Source organism: Saimiri boliviensis, chromosome 2 (assembly GCF_048565385.1).
Source record: "Saimiri boliviensis isolate mSaiBol1 chromosome 2, mSaiBol1.pri, whole genome shotgun sequence".
Lineage (NCBI taxonomy): Eukaryota > Metazoa > Chordata > Mammalia > Primates > Cebidae > Saimiri > Saimiri boliviensis.
In genome coordinates, this window is record NC_133450.1 from 112,921,853 (window position 1) to 112,945,708 (window position 23,856).

The window sequence follows — 23,856 nt, forward strand, 5'->3', positions numbered from 1 at the left end:
AGCCTCCGGAGTAGCTGGGATTACAGGCATGCACCACCATGCCCAGCTAATTTTGTATTTTTAGTAGAGATGGGGTTTCTCCATGTTGGTCAGGCTGGTCTTGAACTCCTAACCTCAAGTGATCCATCCATCTCAGCCTCCCAAAGTGAAGATGAGATTTCTAAGAGGTAGGAATATATGACAGAATTTTGATGTACTCCACATTTAGAATAAAGTTACAGTCAAGGAGGTAAACAGGGAATAGTCCAATTTTTCAAAGAAAAGTAGAGTATCTAAAGGCAAGAGTCACTCAGCAATATGAACTTCCTTTCATTCATTCTGATAAACAATGGTTATCAGAGAGCATGGTTCTCAAATGTATTAGACCCACCTCTCCTTTTTTATTACAAATATTTTATAATATGCCCCTTTTTAAATCCTGAAGTGAAATCTATAGGTAATATAATCTGTATGTAATTTTAAAAAGGAGTATGATGCACTAATTGTAATATATTGGGGAAAGATAAATAAGTTAAAATGCAAATGCATGGGCATGACCCATAATAGGTAACATAAGAAATAGTCTTTTTTTTTTTTTGAGACAGAATCTCACTGTGTTTCCCAGGCTGGAGTGCAGTGGCTCAATCTGATCTTGCCTCACTGCAACCTCCACCTCAGGTTCAAGGGGTTCTCTTGCCTCAGCCTCCCAAGTAGCTAGGACTATTGGTGGTTTGCCACCATGCCCGGCTAATTTTTTGTATTTTTAGAGGAGACGGAGTTACACTATGTTAGCCAGGATGGTCTCCATCTCCTGACCTAATGATCTACCTGCCTCAGCTTCCCAAAGTACTGGGATTACAGACATGAGCCACTGTGAATGGCAAGAAATAGTCATATCTTTTGTACTAGTATGGAGAATCAGCTTGACTAAGAGTTACAGATAAAGTCTATTTGTGTTGGTGACTCACATATCACAACAAATAAGAGAGGAAGCTATTGAGCTAAGGTGAAATAAAACGATGGAATGATTTGCTCCTCAAGCTTCCAAGATGAGGCGGGGAATGACTTTAGAATTTTGAGGAAGAGATAAAAGGTTTGAAGTAATCTTTGTAGAGAATGAGGAACAATTGATAGAAGGTAGATAAAAGGGTTATTGAGAAATCTCAAGTGTTTTGCTGAAGTTGGACAATAACGGATGGATCAGGTAGGTGGCCATGCAGTTTTTTTGTAGAGAATGAGAGACAAATAGAGGAGATGAAAGTGGTTATTATAGCAGCAGCTTTTTTTTTTTTTTTTTTTTGAGACGGAGTTTCGCTCTTGTTACCCAGGCTGGAGTGCAATGGCGCGATCTCGGCTCACCGCAACCTCCGCCTCCTGGGTTCAGGCAATTCTCCTGCCTCAGCCTCCTGAGTAGCTGGGATTACAGGCACACGCCACCATGCCCAGCTAATTTTTTTGTATTTTTGGTAGAGACGGGGTTTCACCATGTTGACCAGGATGGTCTCGATCTCTTGACCTCGTGATCCACCCGCCTCAGCCTCCCAAAGTGCTGGGATTGCAGGCTTGAGCCACCGCGCCCGGCTAGCAGCAGCTTTTTAACAGATTCAGCTAATCAAGAATAGGCTGAATTGAGAGACCAACAATAAAGGTGATTAAATAATATTTGTTGGCCCAGGGGGGTGGCTCATACCTATAATCCCAGTACTTTGAGAGGCTTACACAGGTGGATCACTTGAGATCAGGAGTTTAAGACTAGCCTGGCCAACATGGTAAAACTCCATCTCTGCTAAAAATGCAAAAATTAGCCAGACATGGTGGCAGGCACCTGTAGTCCCAGCTACTTGGGAGGCTGAGGTGAGAGAATTGCTTGAACCTAGGAGGTGGAGGTTGTAGTGAGCTGCCATTTCACCACTGCACTTCAGCCTGGGTGACAGAGGGAGACTCTGTCTCAAAAAAAAAGAAAAAAAGTGGACGGTAGTCATGGTTGCATAACATTCCAAATGTACGTAATGCCACTGAACCTGTATACTTACAAATGGAGATATGTGGAGAATTTTGTGCTTGTAGCACTTTTTTTCGTGAAATTACGGACATAAGTGAATGCATTGCAGCTGTCATTTCAGCCATCAGTGGTGATAAGCTGCAAAGGTGATTTCTGGGATGAATCAGTTGAAAGGATTGATATATATATACTGGGTGTTGCAACGGAGTATGTATTGAGCTTTTTTTTTTTTTTTTTTTTTGAGATGGAGTTTCACTCTTGTTACCCAGGCTGGAGTGCAATGGCAGGATCTCGGCTCACCGCAGCCTCCGCCTCCTGGGCTCAGGCAATTCTCCTGCCTCAGCCTCCTAAGTAGCTGGGATTACAGGCACACGCCACCACGCCCAGCTAGTTTTTTGTATTTTTATTAGAGACGGGGTTTCACCATGTTGACCAGGATGGTCTCGATCTCTCGACCTCGTGATCCACCCGCCTCGGCCTCCCAAAGTGCTGGGATTACAGGCTTGAGCCACCGCGCCCGGCCTATTGAGCATTTTTAAGACTAGAATTAACTGTGATCTTTCCTCAACAGATTGATTTTGATTTTATACTCACATAGATACTGAGGAATAAGTTTTCAAAATATTCCATTCATTTTGAATCACTCAGTGTTACTTTGTAGTCATACCTCCTTAATTAGTGTCTTTTTCATTTTTGGGTAAAATAGAGCATGAGATTAATTGTTGTGTAATAAAACCTTGGGGTGGAGCCAAGCAGAATACTTTTACTTATTTATACATATATTAAGATGAATTATTTGCTGTTCTCTAATTAAGGGAGTTTTGTTGTATTTAAGAACCAATTTCTTTGAAATATTCTGGAAGGGGTACATGTTAAGTCTCACTTTGAAAAGGTAAAATTTAAAGTTTTTCGTTTTTTTTAAACAGGGTCTCACTCTGTTACTCAGGCTGGAGTACAAAGGTGCATTCATGGCTCACTGAGGTCAGCCTCCTGGGCCAAATCATTTTCTCTCCTCAGCCTCCCAAGCAGCTAGGATTACAGGTGCATGCCACCACACTCAGCTGATCTTTTAATTCGTTTGTAGAGATGAGGTCTTGCTGTGTTACTCAGGCTGGTCTTGAACTCTTGAGTTCAAGCAGTCCTTCTCCCTCACCTCCCAAAGTGCTGGGATTACAAGCTTCAGCCACTGCACCTGGCCAAAAGTATTTTTGAACCTTTTTTTCCTTTTTATTACCAAGACTGACAATTTACATACTATGAAATCCACCTAATTTAAATAAAATATACAGTTCAGTGACTTTCGGTAAATTTACAACTATCACCACAGTGGGAGTTTGGAACGTTTTTCTTTCTTATCTTTTTCTTGCCTTCTCTCTTGCTGTTGTGTGTGTTTTTTTTTTTTTTTTTTTTTTTTTTTGGAGACATGGTCTTATTCCAGGCTGGAGTGCAGTGGCACAGTGATAGCTCACTGCAGCCTTGACTTCCTGGGCTCAAGCAATCTTCTTGCCTCAGGCTCTTGAGTAGCTTGTACTACAGGCATGCATCAATATGCTTAGCTAAGTTTTTAATTTTTTGTAGACACGGGGTCCTGCTCTGTTGCCCAGGCTGGTCTCAAACTCCTGGGCTCAAGTGATCCACACACTTCAGCCTCCTGAATTGTTGGGATTATAAGTGTGAGCCATTGTGTCTAGCCTATCTTTTTTTTTTTTTTTTTTTTGAGACGGAGTTTCGCTCTTGTTACCCAGGCTGGAGTGCAATGGCGCAATCTCGGCTCACCGCAACCTCCACCTCCTGGGTTCAGGCAATTCTCCTGCCTCAGCCTCCTGAGTAGCTGGGATTACAGGCACGCACCACCATGCCCAGCTAATTTTTGTATTTTTAGTAGAGACGGGGTTTCACCATGTTGACCAGGATGGTCTCGATCTCTCGACCTTGTGATCCACCCGCCTCGGCCTCCCAAGTGCTGGGATTACAGGCTTGAGCCACCGCGCCCGGCTAGCCTATCTTTTTTTTAATTCTAGTGGGTATAAAGTAGTATGTTGTTGTAATTTTAATTTATTGATGTTCAGCATTTTTTCATGTCTGTTAGGTAGTCATACATCTTCTTTGGTAAAATGTCAAGTCTTTTGCCCATTTTTAAATTGGGGTTATCTTACTGAGTTGTAAGAGTTACATATACACGCAGACAACTGTATAAAAAAAAGTTGTTTATGTAGATACAAGACCTTTATCAGATAGATGACTTGCAAATATCTTCTAGTCTCTGGCTTGTCTTTATTTCTTTCCTTCCTTTTCTTTTTTGTTTGCTCTGTCACCCAGGCTGGAGTGCAGTGCCATGATCTTGGCTCACTGTAGCGTCAGCCTCCTGGGGAATAAGTGATTCTCCCACTTCAGCATCCCCAATAGTTTGACCAGAGGCCTGTGCCACCATGCCCAGTTAATTTTAAATTTTTTTATAGAAAGAGGTTCTCACTGTGTTTATCTTGTTCTCCTGGGCTCAAGTGATCCTTTCAGCTCAGTCTCCCAGAGTGCTGGGATAATAGGCATGAGCAGCCATGCCTGGTTAGTCTTAATTTTCTTAATGATATCTTTTAAAGTGTGCATATTTTTCATTTGCATGGTCTAATTTTCGATCTTTTGTGCTTTTGATTTCATATCTGGAACTTTTTATGGTCAGTCATGAATGTTTTTCTCTTTTTTTCTTTTTCTAGAAGATACACTCTTTTAGGTAGAAAGATTGTATTAGAAAACTGTAAAAATAAGAGAAGACAACTCAAAGATGCATGATTGCCTTTAAAGCTTATCACTTAGTTTAGTTTAGTTTTATTTTTTTGAGGCAAGAGTCTCTCTGTAACCCAGGCTAGAGTACAGTGGTGCGATCTCAGCTTACCACAACCTTACCCTCCAGGGTTCAAGTGATTCTCCTGTCTCAACCTCCTGAGTAGTTGGGACTACAGGCATGTGCCACCATGCTCGGCTAATTTTTTTTATTTTTAGTAGAGACGGGGTTTCACTGCATTGGCCAGGCTGGTCTCGAATTTCTGACCTTGTGATCCACCTGCCTCAGCCTCCGAAAGTACTAGGATTCCAGGCATGAGGCACTGCACCAGGATAGGTTTTTCTGGTTTTTTTTGAGATGGAGTTTCACTCTCGTTGTCCACACTGGAATGCAGTGGCACAGTCTTGGCTCACTGCAACCTCCTTTCTTACTGCAGCCTCCCCCTCCCGGGTTCAAGAGATTGTCCTGCCTCAGCCTCCCAAGTAGCTGGGATTACAGGTACCTGCCACCACGTCTGGCTAATTTTTGTATTTTTTTTTTTTTTTTGAGACGGAGTTTCACTCTTGTTACCCAGGCTGGAGTGCAATGGTGTGATCTCGGCTCACCGCAACCTCCGCCTCCTGGGTTCAGGCAATTCTCCTGCCTCAGCCTCCCGAGTAGCTGGGACTACAGGCACACACCACCATACCCAGCTAATTTTTGTATTTTTAGTAGAGACGGGGTTTCACCATGTTGACCAGGATGGTCTTGATCTCTTGACCTCGTGATCCACCCGCCTCTGCCTCCCAAAGTGCTGGGATTACAGGCTTGAGCCACCGTGCTTGGCCTAATTTTTGTATTTTTAGTAGAGATGGGGTTTCACTATGTTGGTTAGGCTGGTCTTGAACTCCTAACCTCAGAGAGTGATTTGCCTGTCTCCGCCTCACTTAGTTTGTTTTAGGAACTTTTTTTTTTTTTTTTTGAGACGGAGTTTTGCTCTTGTTACCCAGGCTGGAGTGCACCCTGCTATTCCTTTATAAATAAGGTACCTTACATATATGTACGAATATAAATACAAAATAAACAGGAGAGCACCTATTTTCAAGATGAGCCTGAGAATGAGTGCTCCTATAGTACTTTACTTTCTGAGGTGCCCAACAGTGAGCTTGGGGTATAGATTTGGATAGTTGTTTATTCATAGTTTTAGATAATTGTTTATTGAAAGGAATAAAGGAAGTGGGTATACATTTTAAGATACTGTTTTGAAAAAGTTGCCGGGCGCGGTGGCTCAAGCCTGTAATCCCAGCACTTTGGGAGGCCGAGGCGGGTGGATCACAAGGTCGAGAGATCGAGACCATCCTGGTCAACACGGTGAAACCCCGTCTCTACTAAAAATACAAAAAATTAGCTGGGCATGGTGGTGTGTGCCTGTAATCCCAGCTACTCAGGAGGCTGAGGCAGGAGAATTGCTTGAACCCAGGAGGCGGAGGTTGCGGTGAGCTGAGATCGCGCCATTGCACTCCAGGCTGGGTAACAAGAGCGAAACTCCGTCTCAAAAAAAAAAAAAAAAAGAAAAAGTATAATATGAATTTTGATTGTTAAATGTAACTGTGTTGCTGTTGTATTTTGATATTTTTCGTATCCTTTTAACTTCTGCCTTTGCTTTAGGAAACAAGAGCTTTAGCATGATCTTTCTGCAGATGTCCTATCTTCTCAGTGTCTTGTGTTCTAGAAGGTCTGATTTTTCTTAACATTGGGAGCAAGCAGGCAAGAGAAAGGGAGAATGAATAGTAATTTCATCTTTAGCTTCTTATCTCTGTTCTGCAGCTGTGCAGTCAGAGGTCCTTGTGCATGAAGACAGATTTGTTCTATGGCCTCGGAGTTGGGTGCCAGGGATGATGGCGGCTGCACTGAGCTGGCAAAGCCCCTCTATCTTCAGTACTTGGAGAGGGCCCTGCGGTTGGATCATTTCCTGCGACAAACGTCAGCCATCTTCAACAGGAATATTTCTAGGTATGTTATTGTATCTTTGCAATGTGTTTTACCAAATTCCTGATTTCCACCATCCTTATAGATTTTATAGGATTAAAGTATCTTATGATTTTTATATTTGATATTTTCTTTTGCCTTTTTCAAATAAAAACAAAGTTATTTCAGAAAACCAGTTTTTTTCTGTAAAGTATCCAGTTCTGTTAACTTTAAGTTATAATATTTTTCTGGGTCAGCTGTAATTGTGGACTCATTCTTCACTTTATAGTGATGACAGTGAAGATGGACTGGATGACAGTAATCCCTTATTGCCCCAGTCTGGGGATCCCTTAATACAAGTTAAGGAAGAACCTCCAAATTCATTGCTTGGTGAAACTTCTGGAGCAGGCAGTTCTGGAATGTTAAACACATATTCTCTGAATGGTGTTCTACAGTCAGGTCAGTGTTGTATGAGATCCCTCTTTGGACTATCACTTATCTTGGGGCAGTCATCCTTAAATTTTTTTATTCTTTGTGTTTCTTTATACAGAATCAAAATGTGATAAGGGGAATTTATATAATTTCTCTAAGCTGAAGAAAAGCAGAAAGTGGCTAAAGGTAAGAGATAAGGCAGAGTGTTTACAATGCAGATAGTCTACTAAAGTTACTGATAGATGGGAAAGTTATCAACTCATTTTGGCAGATTGACAGTTTTTCGAATATGAGTCTTTTATGCTGGATTTGGTTTTTTTGAAGATATTGTTGACAAAATTTGAAGGATTCAGTGAAGTCATTTTAGCAAACATGGATGAGTACAGGTTGAGTATGTCTTATCTGAAATGCTTGAGACCAGACGTGTTTCAGATTTTTTGTTGTTGTTTGTTTGTTTGTTTTGGATGGAGTTTCGCTCTTGCTGGAATGCAGTGAGGTGATCTCGGCTCACTGTAACCTCCACCTGCCAGGTTCAAGCGATTCTCCTGCCACAGCTTCCTGAATAGCTGGGATTACAGGCATGCACCACCACGCCTGGTTAATTTTTTGTATTTTTAGTAGAAACAGGGTTTCACTATATTAGGTAGGCTGGTCTCGAATTCCTGACCTCAGGTGATCTCTGTGCCTCAGCCTCCCAAAGTGTTGAGATTACAGGTATGAGTCGCTACACCTGGCCTCAGATTTAAAAAAAAATATATTTGTAATACGCAATAATATAGTTTAGACGTGGAACCCAAGTTAATAAACACCAAATCCATTTATGGTTTTTTTTGATTGTTTGTTTGCTTGAGACAGAGTCTCACTCTATTGCCCAAGCTGGAGTGCAGTGGCACCATTGGCTCACTGCAGCCTTCACCTCCTGGGTCGCAGACTCCCAAGTAGCTGCGATTATAGGTGCCTACCACGACACCTGGCTCATATTTTGTATTTTTAGTAGAGATAGAGTTTCACCATGTTGATCAGGCTGGTCTCGAACTTCTGACCGCAGGTAATCCACCTTGGCCTCCCAAGGTGGGAGGTTACAGGTGTGAGCCACGACACCCAGCCTTCATTTGTGTTTTATATACACCTTATATACATAGCCTGAAGGTAATTATATTTTTCCCTTGGGGATGCTGAATAAACTCTGTGTTGTACACCTGTGTTTTGACTGTGACCTGTCACATGAGGTTAGATGTGGAATTTTCCACTTGTGGCGTCTTACTGGTGCTCAAAACCTTTCAGAGTTTGGAGTAATTTGTGTTTTTGGAATAGAGATGCTTAACCTGTTAAAAAGTACTAAAGGGAAAGGAAGTACAAAAATTTGTCAGATGAAGTGTTTGCCTCATTGGGTCACATAATCAGGAATATTAATCTATCTTTCATAAGATCCTAAGTAGTTTAGTCATTTAACAAATATTGATTTGGTGCATCCATGTGAATGTGCCAGGTGCTATTATGGCCGGACAAGTTTCTTGCACAGTGGTGCTTACATTCACAGGAGGCAGACAGTTACAAGCCTGTAAACAAGTAAATAAACGTGGCTGTTTTTTTTTTTTTTTTTTTTTTTTGAGACGGAGTTTCGCTCTTGTTACCCAGGCTGGAGTGCAATGGCGCGATCTCGGCTCACCGCAACCTCCGCCTCCTGGGTTCAAGCAATTCTCCTGCCTCAGCCTCCTGAGTAGCTGGGATTACAGGCACACGCCACCATGCTCAGCTAATTTTTTGTATTTTTAGTAGAGACGGGGTTTCACCATGTTGACCAGGATGGTCTCGATCTCTCGACCTCGTGATCCACCCGCCTCGGCCTCCCAAAGTGCTGGGATTACAGGCTTGAGCCACCGCGCCCGGCCTTAAACGTGGCTTTTTTAAAGAGGTAATACTTTAACTGATTCTGAGTGATCACAGAGAACCATTTTTTTTTTCCCCTTGAGACGAAATCTTGCTCTCTGTAACCCAGGCTGGAGTGCAGTGGTGTGATCTCAGCTTACCACAACCTCTGCCTCCTGGATTGAAGTGATTCTTCTGCCTCAGGCTCCAGAGTAGCTGGGATTATAGGCGTGTGCCTCTGTACCTGGCTAATTTTTTGTATTTTTAGTAGAGATGGGGTTTCACTATGTTGACCAGAGTGGTCTTGAACTCCCAGCCTCAGGTAATCCACCTGCTTCAGCCTGCCAAACTGCTAGCATTACAGGTGTGAACCACTGTGCGTGGCCTGAGAACCATGTTATGTCTAAGGTAATAGCATTCCAGCCAGAAGAAACAACTGCACAAGTCCTGAGAAAAGAAACGACTTACTAAGTTTTGCAGAAAAAGAAGGCTAATATGGCAAACGTACAGTGAATGAGGAAGATGGTAGAAGATGAGGTTGCAATATTATGATCACATAGGGCCTTGTTCACTATGTTAGGAAACTTGTATTTTACTCTAATTGTAGTAATAATCCATTGGAGTGTTTACAAGTGAAGAGTTCGTGAATCTCATTTATACTCTTAGAAGATTACTGTCAGTGGCCAATCTGAATTAAGGATAATATTTGTTTTATTGAAGCTAATTATTTCTCTTTTATACTTTTTCTATGAAGAACTCAAAAGCAATTAAAACCTTTCATTATTATCGCCAGGTCCTTCAAAAGGCTTATGTAAAAGGTCGAATTTGGTCGATATCAGTGACACTTTAGGCTGTTGGAAATGGAGAAATTGTTATGCTTAGCTGTCATATTTTGAAAATTTGAGGTATAATTCATTGCCATAAAATTCACCTTTTCATTTTATTATTTATTTATTTGTCTGTCTGTTTTTGAGACAGTTTTTCACCCTGGTTAGAGTACGGTGGTGCAATCTCAGCTTAGTGCAGCCTTGACCTCCTAGGCTCTAGTGATCCTCCAGTCTTACCCCTTCAAAGCAGAGCAGGCCTGCATCGCCACGTTCAAGTAATTTTTTGTAGAGATAGGGTTTTGCCGTGTTGCCCAGGCTAGTCTCGTACTCCTGAGCTCAAGCAATCTGCCTAATTCAGCCTCTCAAAGTGCTGGGATTACAGGTGTGAGCCTGGCCAAATTTACCCTTTTAAAGGGTAACATTTAGTAGTTTTTAGCATATTTACTAAGTTGTATACCCATCATTACAATTTAATCTTAGAACATTTTTAACATTCTAAAATGAACCCTGTACCCGTTAGCAGTTGCTCTCCATTTTCTTTTCTCTCTTTTCTTTCTTTCTTTTTTTGAGAAGGAGTCTTGCTCTGTCCGTTGCCCAGGTTGTAGTGTAGTGGTGCTATCTCACTTCAACCTTCACCTCCTGGGTTGAAGCGATTCTTCTGCCTCAGCCTCTCGAGTAGGTAGGACTACAGGTGCACGCCACGATACCCAGCTAATTTTTGTATTTTTAGTAGAGACAGTGTTTCACCATCTTGGCCAGGCTGGTCTCGAATTCCTGACCTTGTGATCCGCCTAACTCAGCTTCCAAAAGTGCTGGGATTACAGGCTTGAGCCACCGTGCGCAGCTGGCAGTCACTCTCCATTTTCCATTTTCTCTGTCCCTTGGCAGCCACTAATCTGCTTTTTGTCTGTATTGATGTGCCTCTTCCGTGATTTTTTTTTTCTTTTTAAGAGATAAGCTCTTGCTTTGTCTCCCAGGTTGGAGTGTAGGGGTGCAGTCATAGCTCACTGCATCCTCAAACTCCTGGGGTCCAGCAGTCCTCCCTCCTCTGTCTTCCAAGTAGTTGGCATTTTAGGCACATGCCTTTTTCCGTAGAGAAGATATCTTGCTAGGTTGCCCAGGCTGGTGTCGAACTCCTAGCCTCAAGCAGTTCTCCTGCTTAGGCCTGCCAAAGTGTTGAGATTACAGGTGTGAGCTACCACTCCCAGCCTAGACATTTTATATGAATTGCATCCTATGATAACGTGACCTTTTGTGACTAGCTTCTTTAATTTAGCATAGTATTTTCAAGATTCTTCATAATGTAGCACCTATTAATGCTTTATTTCTTTTCATGGCTGAATTATATCTCATTATCTGCATATTCCACATTTTATTTATCCATTTATCAATATGGATATTTGGGTTGTTTCTTCTTTTGGGCCATTACGGCTTGCTTTCTATATTTCTTTTTTTTTTTCCTTATTATTTTTTTTTTAAAGATGGGGTTTTACCATGATGGCCAGGCTGGTCTTGAACTCCTGACCTCAGGTGATCCACTCACCTCAGCCTCCCAAAGTGCTAGGATTATAGGCGAGAGCCACCGCGCCTGGCTCACTTTCTATATTTCTTTATACCTTATAGGTAGTTGTGTGTTTTTTGGTTTTGTTTTGGTTTGGTTTGGTTTGGTTTTTTGAGAAAAGAGTCTCACTCTTGTTGCCCAGGCTAGAATGCAGTGGTGTGATCTCGGCTCACTGAAACCTCACCTCCTAGGTTCAAACAATTCTCCTGCCTCAGCCTCCCAAGTAGCTGGGATGACAGGCGCTTGCTACCATGTCTGGCTAATTTTTGTAGTTTTCATGGAGATGGGGTTTCACTGTTAGCCAGGATGATCTCGATCTCCTAATCTTGTGATCCACCTGCCTTGGACTCCCGAATTGCTGGTATTATAGGTGTGAGCCACTGTGCTTGGCCATTGTTTTGTTTTTTTTCCTTGGTTTTTGGCATGTATGTATAGTTTGTATGTATATGATAAGTATGTAGCGTTTATACTTACGTAAGTATTCAGAGGAATTTTTAGCCTTCTTGCTGGTAGCATATCCCATGATTTATTGCATTTTAATTTGTATTCACTAAGTTTACATGGTATCCTTAGTGTTTTTCAGTTGAATTTATAAAGCATATCATAAGGGGAACTGGAATGACCATCTTCCTGATGTTTTTTCATTGTTTTCATCTGGGAAAAAATGCTTGGATTATAAATGGAATTCCTTTACAGTAAAAGATACATTTCTGTTCTCACCCTTTTCAGAGCATTCTGCTAAGTGATGAATCCAGTGAGGCCGATTCTCAAAGTGAAGACAATGATGATGAGGAAGAAGAACTCAATCTCAGCAGAGAAGAACTTCACAACATGCTTCGACTACACAAATATAAGAAACTTCACCAAAATAAGTATAGTAAAGACAAGGAGGTAAGAGTTTCAGGAGGAACACTTCATACAGAGTATTCACCCACTGCTTTATAGTTAATTAAAGATACGTCATTTTATGGGCTGGAAATCATTAGCCTCAGCAGTAAGTGGGAGCTGAACAATGAGAACACATGGACACAGCAAGGGGAACAGGACATACTGGGGCCTGGGCAGGTGGTTGCAGGAGGAGGGAGAGCATCAGGAAAAATAGCTAATGTGTGCTGGACTCAATACTTAGGTGATGGGTTGATAGGTGCAGCAAACCACCATGGCACATGTTTGCCTGTGTGACAAACCTGCACATGTTGCATATGTATCCTGGAACTTAAAAAAAAAATTCCTGACTGTGTGTGGTGCCTCATGCCTTTAATCCCAGCACTTTGGGAGGCTTGGGTGGGCAGATCACTTGAGGTCAGGAGTTCGAGACCAGCCTGGCCGACATGGTGAAACCCCCTCTCTACTAAAAATACAAAAAGTTAGCTGGGAGTTGTGGAGCACACCTATAATCCATGCTACTCGGGAGGCTGAGGCTGGAGAATTGCTTGAACCCAGGAGGCGGAGGTTGCAGTGAGCCAAGAGGGTGCCACTGCACTCTAGCCTGGGCGATAGAGCAAGATACTGTCTCAAAAAATGTAAATAAAATTTCCTACATTTCTCAGAAATTCATGAAATTAAACTAATGCTTCAGATGTACTAGACTAAAAAATATATATGTTCTTCATTTTAACTTTAGGTAGTGATGGAATAGCTTTATTGAGATATAATTGACATAACAGAACTTTAGCCTTATAAAGTGTGCAATTCAGTGTTTTTTAATATATTCGTAGGTCGTGTTACTAGCATTACTGTCTAATTCCAGAACATTTACATCACCTCGTAAAAAAACTGTATGCCTCTGAGCTGTTACCCCTCATTCTGTCTATCCCTCAGCCCCAGACAACTACTAATACACTCTGGTTTTTTTCTTTTCTTTCTTTCTTTTTTTTTGAGACAAAGTCTTGCTCTGTTGACCAGGCTGGAGTGCAGTGGCATGATCGTGGTTCACTGCAGCCTCTGCCTCCCAGGTTCAAGGGATTCTTCTACCTTAGCCTCCCAAGTAGCTGGAATTTACAGGCGTGTGCCACCATGCCTGGTTTATGTTTTGTATTTTTAGTAAAGATGAGGTTTCACTTTGTTGGCCAGGTTGGTCTCGAACTCCTGACCTCAGGTGATCTGCCCGCCTTGGCCTCCCAAAGTGCTGGGATTACAGGCGTGAGCCACCATGCCCAGCCCAATCCACTCTGTTTCTATAAATGTGCCCATTCTAGACATTTCATACAGATGGAATCATGCAACATGTGGTTGTGTCTAGCTTCTCTCACTTAATGTAATATTTTCAAGATTGATTCATGTTATAGCATGTATCAGTATTTCATTTCCTTTTTTTGCAAGTATTCCATTGTATTTATACCTCATTTTGTATATGCCTTGTTCAGTTCATGATCTATGATTAGCATATTTCTACTTTTTGGCTATTTTGGATAATGCTGCTATGAAGATTTATGTACAGATTTTGTGTGGATGTGTTTTCATTTCTCTTGATTATATACTTAACAGAGAAATTGCTGGATCATATGGACACTCTATGCTTAGTCTGTTGAGGAACTGACAGAATGTTTACAATCTAGTGTTGCTTATTCATGCAGTTGCTCTTTGGCAGTAGTGTTTCTTGGAAAAATCTTAATACACTAACATTAAAATGATGATAGTTTTAAGTGACAACTATTTTAATGCTGTTACCAAAGCCTTCGGACTATTTCTGCAAGTGTGGAATGTTGTACATAATGAGCAGTAGTATATTTGAAGACCTAAGAATTTTCTTTTTTTTCTTTTTTTTTTTTTTTGAGACGGAGTTTCGCTCTTGTTACCCAGGCTGGAGTGCAATGGCGCGATCTCAGCTCACTGCAACCTCCGCCTCCTGGGTTCAGGCAATTCTCCTGTCTCAGCCTCCTAAGTAGCTGGGATTACAGGCACGCGCCACCACGCCCAGCTAGTTTTTTCTATTTTTAGTAGAGACGGGGTTTCACCATGTTGACCAGGATGGTCTCGATCTCTCGACCTCGTGATCCACCCGCCTCGGCCTCCCAAAGTGCTGGGATTATGGGCTTGAGCCACCGCGCCCGGCAGAATTTTCTAGCTGTTAAAGTCCAAACTTAGTGCAGAGACATTGGAATAACATGCTGAACCTTATAAACCTGTTAAAGTGGTCAACAGAATATCTGACCATTTTGATATAAAAAGTTCTTTCCTCCTGAAACTCTAACACTCAGGGACTTGGTGCTCCAAGTATTTGCTTGTTTCTTATGTTTATTATTTATTTATTTTTATTTTTTGAGCCAGAGTCTCACTGTGTCACCCATACTGGAATATAGTGACGTGACCTCGGTTCACTGCAACCTCTGCCTCCTGGGTCCAGGGAATTCCACCTCAGTCTTTCAAGTAGCTGAGACTGCAGAAGTCTGCCACCATGCCTGGCTAATTTTTATAGTTTTAGTAGAGATGTGGTTTCACCATGTTGGCCAAGGTGGTCTTGACTTCTTGACCTCAAATAATCTGCCCACCTTGGCCTTCCAAAGTGTTGGGATTACAGGCATGAGTCACGATGCCCAGCGGAGCCACCATTCCCGGCTTGCTTATTTGTTAAATTCAAGTAAAATATACATATAGGAAGGTTCTCAGACTTTATGCAGCTCACTGCACGCTAATATAACTTTGATTTTTAACAGAGGACATTGTAATAGTTCTCCATGTTAATTTTTCAGTCTTATTTCAGTCCTTGTAGAATTTATTTGGCTATAATCCAGGAAAGAGATTTAACAGTGGGCTACCTAGTTTGAATTTATATTTATGCATAAGTAACATGTGACACAAAATTAATATGAGATTTTCAGATTAATTTAAGTGAAATATTTGAAAGCATTTACTTGCCACTTCCTAGATGGAAAGAATTATGTTATTCATATGTTAGAATTCTGGCAGTGTAGGCACTATCTATAATAATAGCAGACTCTTAGTGGGAGATGAAGAGAGAAAAGACTTGAAAGTTTTAAGATTTGGGATGACTGGTAAGTATTCGAAGCAAACATATGACTAGTAGAAAAGCAAGCATGAGGTGCCACGCACAGTGGCTCACGCCTGTAATCCCAGCGCTTTGGGAGGCTGAGGCGGGCAGATTACGAGGTCAGGAGATCGAGACCATCCTAGCTAACATGGTAAAACCTTGTCTCTACTGAAAATAAAAAAATTAGCTGGGCATCGTGGTTCGTGCCTGTAATCCCAGCTACTTGGGAGGCTGAGGCACGAGAATTGCTTGAACCCAGGAGGCGGTGGTTGGAGTAAGCCGAGATTGTGCCACTGTACTCTAGCCTGGCAACAGAGGCACTATAGTAGGCACTTTTGTAGTGGGAGATGAAGAGAGAGAGAGAGAGAGAAAGAAAAGCATGTGGAACCTCAGTCAATTCGAGGACCTGTGATAGAAATGTGGTTTATTTCTTGGTGGTGAATTTCCAAAGGGAGACATTTCTGTAAGGAATTAATTGCTTGTCTCAGTATATGTCAGGTTTAAGTAAGTATTCTGGTAGAAATTCAGCAACATATAGAGTTTTCCTTTCTTAAATTATTTTCAGCAACCTGTTACACTTATAGGAGTTGAACTCGTTTTGAAGTTAAGGAAGTGATTCCCTTTGATATGCTAAATGTTACTGATCTCTTTTGGGGAAGAATACTGTATTTAGGAGCTATGATTTCCTCTGGCTCAGTTTTCTTTAGTAAAGATGATTTGAAGGCTGTACTGTAGAAAACAGGCCCATCATGGTCTTTGCCTGCTTCAGTTGCAGCAGTATCAGTACTACAGTGCAGGCCTACTCTCCACATACGACCCTTTCTATGAGCAACAACGACACCTACTTGGACCTAAAAAAAAGAAATTCAAGGAGGAAAAGAAACTTAAAGGTGAGCGTATTGAACTGCCTTCCACATATGTTCATTTTTAGTTTCAGAATTGCATGTGGCCTAGTGGTACATTTGGACTTTGTATGCAGTCCAGGTAGAAACTTGCTTACCTGAAAAACTGTAGTCTCTCCTTTCTGATTAGTAACAAGTACAATTGTCTCTTAATATCCATGGGCGATTGGATTCTGGACCCGCAGCAGATAGCAAAATCCAGAGATGCTGCAGTTCCTTATATAAAATGGTGTAGTATTTGCATTTGACCTGTCCATATCCTCTCCTATACTATAAGTCATCTCTAGATTACTTAGAATACCTAATACAATGTAAATGCTATGTAAATACTTGTTATCCTATATTGTACATAGTCAGTATATAGCTGCTGCAACCATTCTTTTTTTTTTTTTCCTTGAATGTTTTTGATCCTCAGTTGGTTGAATCCATGATGTGGAACCCACAGATAGGAAGGGTAGACAGTGTTATTAACCTTAATTCATATTTGGCTTATAGTCTTTTCTAGAATTAGAAAGACTTAAGTACAGATTCCTTGCTAAAGGTTTAGGCAGAATTAGTTTATTATTCCATTTTTCTTCTACACTTTCTGCAAATATTGCAAGTGTTCTGGGATAGGAAGTTGATTATGCACAGAGAAGTATGAAAAATAACCTGAAGTGTTTGGAATAAGTTACTATTGTTGCTGTCCGAGGTGATTTAAAATAGATCCTGTAGTGTTTGCATGTTTGCCGGGAAGTGTCCTTTCCTCTCTCACTGAGCTCTAAGCCGCTGGATATCAGGAAGGAAACTGAAAGAGAAAGTTTTAAACTATCTTGTTTTTTTTTTTGAGGCAGAGTCTTGCTCTGTCCCCAGGCTGGAGTGCAGTGGCAGGATCTTGGCTCACTGCAACCTCCACCTCCTGGATTCAAGCGAATCTCCTGCCTCACCCTCCTTAGTATCTGGAACTATAGGCGCATACCACCATGCCCATCTGATTTTCATATGTTTTTAGTAGAGACAGGGTTTCAGCATTTTGGCCAGCATGGTCTCAATGTCTTGACCTCGTGATCAGCCTGGCTCAGCCTTCTAAAGTGTTGGGATTACAGGCGTTAGCCACCACACCTGGCAAACTATGTTTGTAAGGCAAATTTTATATCCTGGAAAGTATGAATTATTATTTTTTTGAGATGGAATCTCACTCTGTTGCCCAGGCTGGAGTGCAGTGGCACCATCTCAGCTCACTGCAACCTTTCTCTCCTGAGTTCAAGCAGTTCTCATGCCTCAGCCTCCCGAGTAGCTGGGACTACAGATGCATGCTACCATGCTTGGCTAGTTTTTGTATTTCTTTTTTCTTTGAGACAGAGTTTGACTCTTGTTGCCCAAGCAGGAGTGCAGTTGGGCAGTCTTGGCTCATAATAACTTCCACCTCCCAGGTTCAAGTGATTCCTCTGCCTCAGCCTCCTGAGTGGCTGGGATTACAGGTGCCACTACGCATGGCTAATTTTGTGTTTTTAGTAGAGAGGAGGTTTCTCCATGTTGGTCAGGCTGGTCTCGAACTCTTGACCTCAGGTAAGCCACCTGCCTCGGCCTCTCCAAGTGCTGGGATTACAGCCGTGAACCACCGCACCCAGCCTGAAGATATGAATTCTACTCAGAAAGGCTCTTTTTGGTCTTCCCTTCTTTCTCCCACATCTTTATTAGTGTTTTCTCACCCTCTGCACCCTTCTACCATCCTGAATTAAGGTTTTTTCCCATATATTTTTGTCTTGCAAGTCTTAGTGACATGTAAGACATGTCGGTATGCTTTTTTCTTCTCTATTATTTTTTACCCACTTTATAAGTACACTTTTTTTCTTGTTTTCCCCATATTACATTGATGTATAGCCACTTGATATTGCCACCAAGTAGAAATAAATTTCCTTACCTCAGACACTTCTTACCTATTAGATTGAAAAGAAATTTAGTGGCCGGGCGCGGTGGCTCAAGCCTGTAATCCCAGCACTTTGGGAGGCTGAGGCGGGTGGATCACGAGGTCGAGAGATCGAGACCATCTTGGTCAACATAGTGAAACCTCGTCTCTACTAAAAATACAAAAAACTAGCTGGGCATGGTGGCGCGTGCCTGTAATCCCAGCTACTTAGGAGGCTGAGGCAGGAGAATTGCCTGAGCCCAGGAGGCAGAGGTTGCGGTGAGCCGAGATCGCGCCATTGCACTCCAGCCTGGGTAACGAGAGCGAAACTCCGTCTCAAAAGAAAAAAAGAAAAAGAAAAGAAATTTAGTGCTCAGCTTTTATTCTGTATTTCATTTTCATATAAACAAAGTGAGTATCCAGTGTTCTTTCCCAGGTTAGTGAGGTATCCATTAGTATGTTTCTTCTCTGTTGTTTTTTTCTTTACTTTTCTAGGAATATTCATGGGCCTGAGGAGATTAAGTGACGTATGTTGTGTCAGGTGGAATAAGGAAAGAACCTTGCATTTTTTAAATCATGAGGTTGCTTTGTGACCATCTCCTGTGGAAATGCGATCTTGTTAGCATGTGTTTCCTTTGCAGCTAAGTTGAAAAAAGTGAAGAAAAAAAGACGAAGAGATGAAGAACTTTCCTCTGAAGAATCCCCTCGTCGCCATCACCACCAAACCAAAGTCTTTGCCAAGTTTTCTCATGATGCACCTCCTCCTGGCACCAAGAAAAAGCACTTATCCATTGAGCAGCTTAATGCTCGTCGCAGGAAAGTATGGCTCAGCATTGTGAAAAAGGAACTACCAAAGGTAAGTGAATGCCTCTAGGACACGGAGATTCGGAGAATATTTTCTCTCCCCATCCTCCGAAGAGAAACTCTGGGAGCTAAATACTTTCACGGATAGGAGTTTCAAAAGGAAACTAATCTGTTGGAATTAAGAGAATGCTGAGTAGTACTCTTCAGTTAACAGTTTCTTCTAAGACCAGGCGCAGTGGCTCACGCCTATAATCCCAGCACCTTGGGAGGCCGAGGCGGGTGGATCACAAGGTCAAGAGATCGAGACCATTCTGGTCAACATGGTGAAACCCCGTCTCTACTAAAAATACAAAAATTAGCTGGGCATGGTGGCGCATGCCTGTAGTCCCAGCTACTCGGGAGGCTGAGGCAGGAGAATTGCTTGAACCCAGGAGGCGGAGGTTGCGGTGAGCCGAGATCGCGCCATTGCACTCCAGCCTGGGCAACGAGCAAAATTTCGTCTCAAAAAAAAAAAAAAAAAAACCAGTTTCTTCTAGAATGTGGTCTGAATTCACAAGACAATTAGTTATTGTGGGATGCTCCTTGGTAAAAAAAATTGGAGGGAAACTTCTTCGAGGAAAGAATGCAGTTTTCTTAAATACAACAATAGAGACTTGATAGCCAATTTATAGATGATAATAGAAAAAATTAAAAAGAGGCCAGGCATGGTGGGTGACACCTGTAATCCCAGCACTTTGGGAGGGTGAGGCGGGTGGACTGCTTGAGCCCAGGAGTTTGAGACTAGTCTGGACAACATGGTGGAACCCCATCTCTACAAAAACTGCAAAAATGAACTGGGTGTACTGGCACATGTTTGTAGCCCTACCTACTGAAGTGGCTGAGGTGGGAGGATAGATGGAGCTCAGGAGGTTGAGGCCGCAGCAAGCTGAGATGGTACCACTGCACCCTAGTCTGTGTAACAGAATGAAACCCTGTCTCAAAAATAAAATAAATAAAAAGGAGATGATATATTTCTTAGAGAATTTAAAAACGTTTGAGTGTTGCTGGATAATCACAGGCACTAGAATAAAATGTGAATGATTGAAAATAACCATGTTTAAACATTTTTACTCTTTTAATTCATTTGATTTTGATGATATTTTATTATTATTTTTGAGAGGAAGTCTTACTCTGGTCCCCAGCTTGGAGTACGGTGGTGCAATCTCATCTCACTGCATCCTCTGCTTCATGGGTTCAAGCAGTTCTCCTGACTTAGCCTCCCAAGTAGCTAGGATTACAGGCATGTGCCACCATGCCCTACTAAGTTTACTATTTTTAGTAGGGACAAGGTTTCATCATGTTGGATAGGCTGGTCTCAAACTTCTGACCTCAGGTGATCCAGCCGCCTTGGCCTCCCAGTGTGCTGGAATTACAGGTGTGAGCCACTGTGCCTGGCCAAAAAATGACTTTTTAGTGGGAATATTTGAGATTTCTGGCTTCAGAATGACGATAGCTCTTTAATAATTAAGATTTTTTTTTTTAATGAAAGGCTCAAATATTTTCTTTTTTTTTTTTTTTTTTTTTTTTTTTTTGAGACGGAGTTTCGCTCTTGTTACCCAGGCTGGAGTGCAATGGCGCGATCTCGGCTCACCGCAACCTCCGCCTCCTGGGCTCAGGCAATTCTCCTGCCTCAGCCTCCTGAGTAGCTGGGATTACAGGCACGTGCCACCATGCCCAGCTAATTTTTTGCACTTTTAGTAGAGACGGGGTTTCACCATGTTGACCAGGATGGTCTTGATCTCTCGACCTCGTGATCCACCCGCCTCAGCCTCCCAAAGTGCTGGGATTACAGGCTTGAGCCACCGTGCCCGGCTCAAATATTTTCTTAAACTCGCTGTCTGATGTGCAAACATTACAAAAATGGCTTTCAGACCTTTTTTGTCACTTTGAACCCATTGTTGCTTCAGTATCAAGGAGAATGCTCTTCAGTAATCAAAGAGTCACCCAGCTCTGCGTCTTCTGTGTCTTCCATGTTAAATAGACATATGGGAAGTCAGGTTTCTGTACTGAGTTTTTTTTTACCCCCTTAGCTAGAGTGGAAAATACAAATAGGCGGATACTGGGTTGTGGGTTCTTGGGTCATTTTGTGTTAGGTCTTCCTTGGAGTTTAGTTTTAGAGAAGATTAGCCTTATACTCAGTGGCAGAAACTGAGTTATTGTGACAACAGGTTTGTCCCAGCTGAAGGTGGGGTAGAGTCACAACCTAGAAGACTAGCTTATCTTTCTCCTAATGATTCCTGTATTTGGGAGCCCTGTTTCTCTTAGTCTTGCAGATTGGCCCTGGTAAGCAACACATTTTTAATTAGGGGGTGCTAAGGTTTAGGTATTTTAACGTTTTACTAGTCCACTTCAAGCCTTGCATATAACTTAATATCTTCTCAAAAGTAAACAGAAGGCTACTTAAGGCATCCACAATACAGAGTTATTCTCGATGCTTCTTTGGTAGTTTTATGTATGATGTTGAGACAATACATCTGGATGACATACAGAAGTAATGTATCTTGCTTAGCTTGACATTTTCTAACCCTCTAGAAATTGAATAAATTAGTTCATTCTACATAGTCTTAGTTCAAATATGAATCCTAAATGAAATATTATTTTTTAAATATTTTAGGCAAATAAGCAGAAGGCTTCAGCTCGTAACCTGTTTCTCACCAATAGCCGAAAGGTAAAATTGTAGTTTTATATTTTCCATTTCATGTTTTGCTGGAATATATTCTTCTTTGGGTCTATCTTGCTGCTCTTGTCTGTTGTGACCTGTTGATCATGAATCTAATAGTTACTAACAGAGTTTTTGAGTGTTATGAATCTGTTTATTAAATAAAATTGTTGGCCGGGCGCGGTGGCTCAAGCCTGTAATCCCAGCACTTTGGGAGGCCGAGGCGGGTGGATCACGAGGTCAAGAGATCGAGACCATCCTGGTCAACATGGTGAAACCCCGTCTCTACTAAAAATACAAAAAAATTAGCTGGGCATGGTGGCACGTGCCTGTAATCCCAGCTACTCAGGAGGCTGAGGCAGGAGAATTGCCTGAATGCAGGAGGCGGAGGTTGCGGTGAGCCGAGATCGCGCCATTGCACTCCAGCCTGGGTAATGAGCGAAACTCCTCCTCAAAAAAAATAAAAATAAAAATAAAATAAAATAAAATAAAATTGTTCTTCCTCACATTTCTGATATTTGAACCTTTTTGGATAAGACCATAGCCCACTCTGACTTCTTGAGCAGATCATAGAATCTTCCTGTCTACAGTCTTGTTGTCTAAGAAATAATGATGTGAATACCTTCCCTTAGAGGAAGCTAATACATATAACTTTTTTTTTTTTTTTTTTTTGAGAAGGAGTTTCGCTCTTGTTACCCAGGCTGGAGTGCAATGGCGCGATCTCGGCTCACCGCAACCTCCGCCTCCTGGGTTCAGGCAATTCTCCTGCCTCAGCCTCCTGAGTAGCTGGGATTATAGGCATGCGCCACCATGCCCAGCTAATTTTTTGTATTTTTAGTAGAGACGGGGTTTCACCATGTTGACCAGGTTGGTCTCGATCTCTCGACCTCGTGATCCACCCGCCTCGGCCTCCCAAAGTGCTGGGATTACAGGCTTGAGCCACCGCGCCCGGCCTAACTTTTTTTTTTTCTTTTGAAATGGAGTCTTGCTCTGTAACCCAGGCTGGATTGAAGTGGCGCAATCTGCAGCCTCTGCCTACTGGGTACCGGTTCAGGCAGTTCTCCTACCTCAGCCTACCAAGTAGTTGGGATTACAGGCATGAGCTACCATGCTCAGCTAATTGTATTTTTTTAGTAGAGACGGAGTTTCACCATGTTGGCCAGTCGGGTCTTGAACTCTTGACCTAGTGATCCACCTGTCTCAGCCTCCAAAAATGCTGGGATTATAGGTGTGAGCCCCTGTGCCTGGCCTTTTTTTGTCTTACACTGTTAACCGAGCTGGAGTGCAATGGCATGATTTCGGCTCACCACAACCTCCGCCTTCCTGGTTCAAGCGATTCTCCTGCCTCAACCTCCTAATTAACTGCGATTACAGGCACCTGCCACCATGCCTGGCTAATTTTTTGTATTTTTAGTAGAGACAGGGTTTCACTATTTTGGCCAGGCTGGTCTTGAACTCCTGACCTCATGATTCGCCTGCCTCGGCCTCCCAAAGTTCTGGGATTACAGGCGTGAGCCACCACACCCGACCCAACTTCTTTTAAGAATTGTGAGGATCGGGCCGGGCGGGGTGGCTCAAGCCTGTAATCCCAGCACTTTGGGAGGCCGAGGCGGGTGGATCACGAGGTTGAGAGATCGAGACCATCCTGGTCAACATGGTGAAACCCCGTCTCTACTAAAAATATAAAAAATTAGCTGGGCATGGTGGCACATGCCTGTAATCCCAGCTACTCAGGAGGCTGAGGCAGGAGAATTGCCTGAACCCAGGAGGCGGAGGTTGCGGTGAGCCGAGATCGTGCCATTGCACTCCAGCCTGGGTAACAAGAGCGAAACTCCGCCTCAAAAAAAAAAAAAAAAAAAAAAAGAATTGTGAGGATCAAAAAAAAAAGAATTGTGAGGATCAGATGAGGTCAGGTTACTAGTTTTGTTTCTCTGGGCTAGTCATTCAGTTTCTCTGTTTTCTCAATTCCAAATGAAGGTGATGAAAATACCAACTTCATAGGATTTTTGTAAAGAGTAAATTAGTTTAATATCTTTTTAAGTGGTGCTAAACATATAAGCAGTGATAACTCTTAGTAATGTGTGCAATAACATTTTGTAACCTCTCAGCACATCCCACGTTCTTTTTGGTCATTATATGTAATTTTTCATCTTCTAAGGTGATAGAAATTGGATAGC

General features: G+C 42.1%; 1 protein-coding gene across 3 annotated transcripts in view; it reads left to right on the plus strand.

Annotated features, from left to right (window-relative positions):
* Positions 1-23,856, plus strand: part of INO80 (INO80 complex ATPase subunit) — a 153,171-nt gene that overhangs the window by 18,239 nt on the left and 111,076 nt on the right. For all 3 annotated transcript variants that reach the window (XM_039462863.2, XM_074394073.1, XM_074394072.1), the window contains exons 2-8: positions 6,567-6,752; positions 6,997-7,166; positions 7,258-7,325; positions 12,126-12,287; positions 16,157-16,277; positions 18,819-19,033; positions 21,635-21,688. In XM_039462863.2, the coding sequence (XP_039318797.1) occupies positions 6,610-6,752; positions 6,997-7,166; positions 7,258-7,325; positions 12,126-12,287; positions 16,157-16,277; positions 18,819-19,033; positions 21,635-21,688 (933 nt within the window). In that variant the 5' untranslated portion in view covers positions 6,567-6,609. The remainder of the gene's footprint in view (positions 1-6,566; positions 6,753-6,996; positions 7,167-7,257; positions 7,326-12,125; positions 12,288-16,156; positions 16,278-18,818; positions 19,034-21,634; positions 21,689-23,856) is intronic.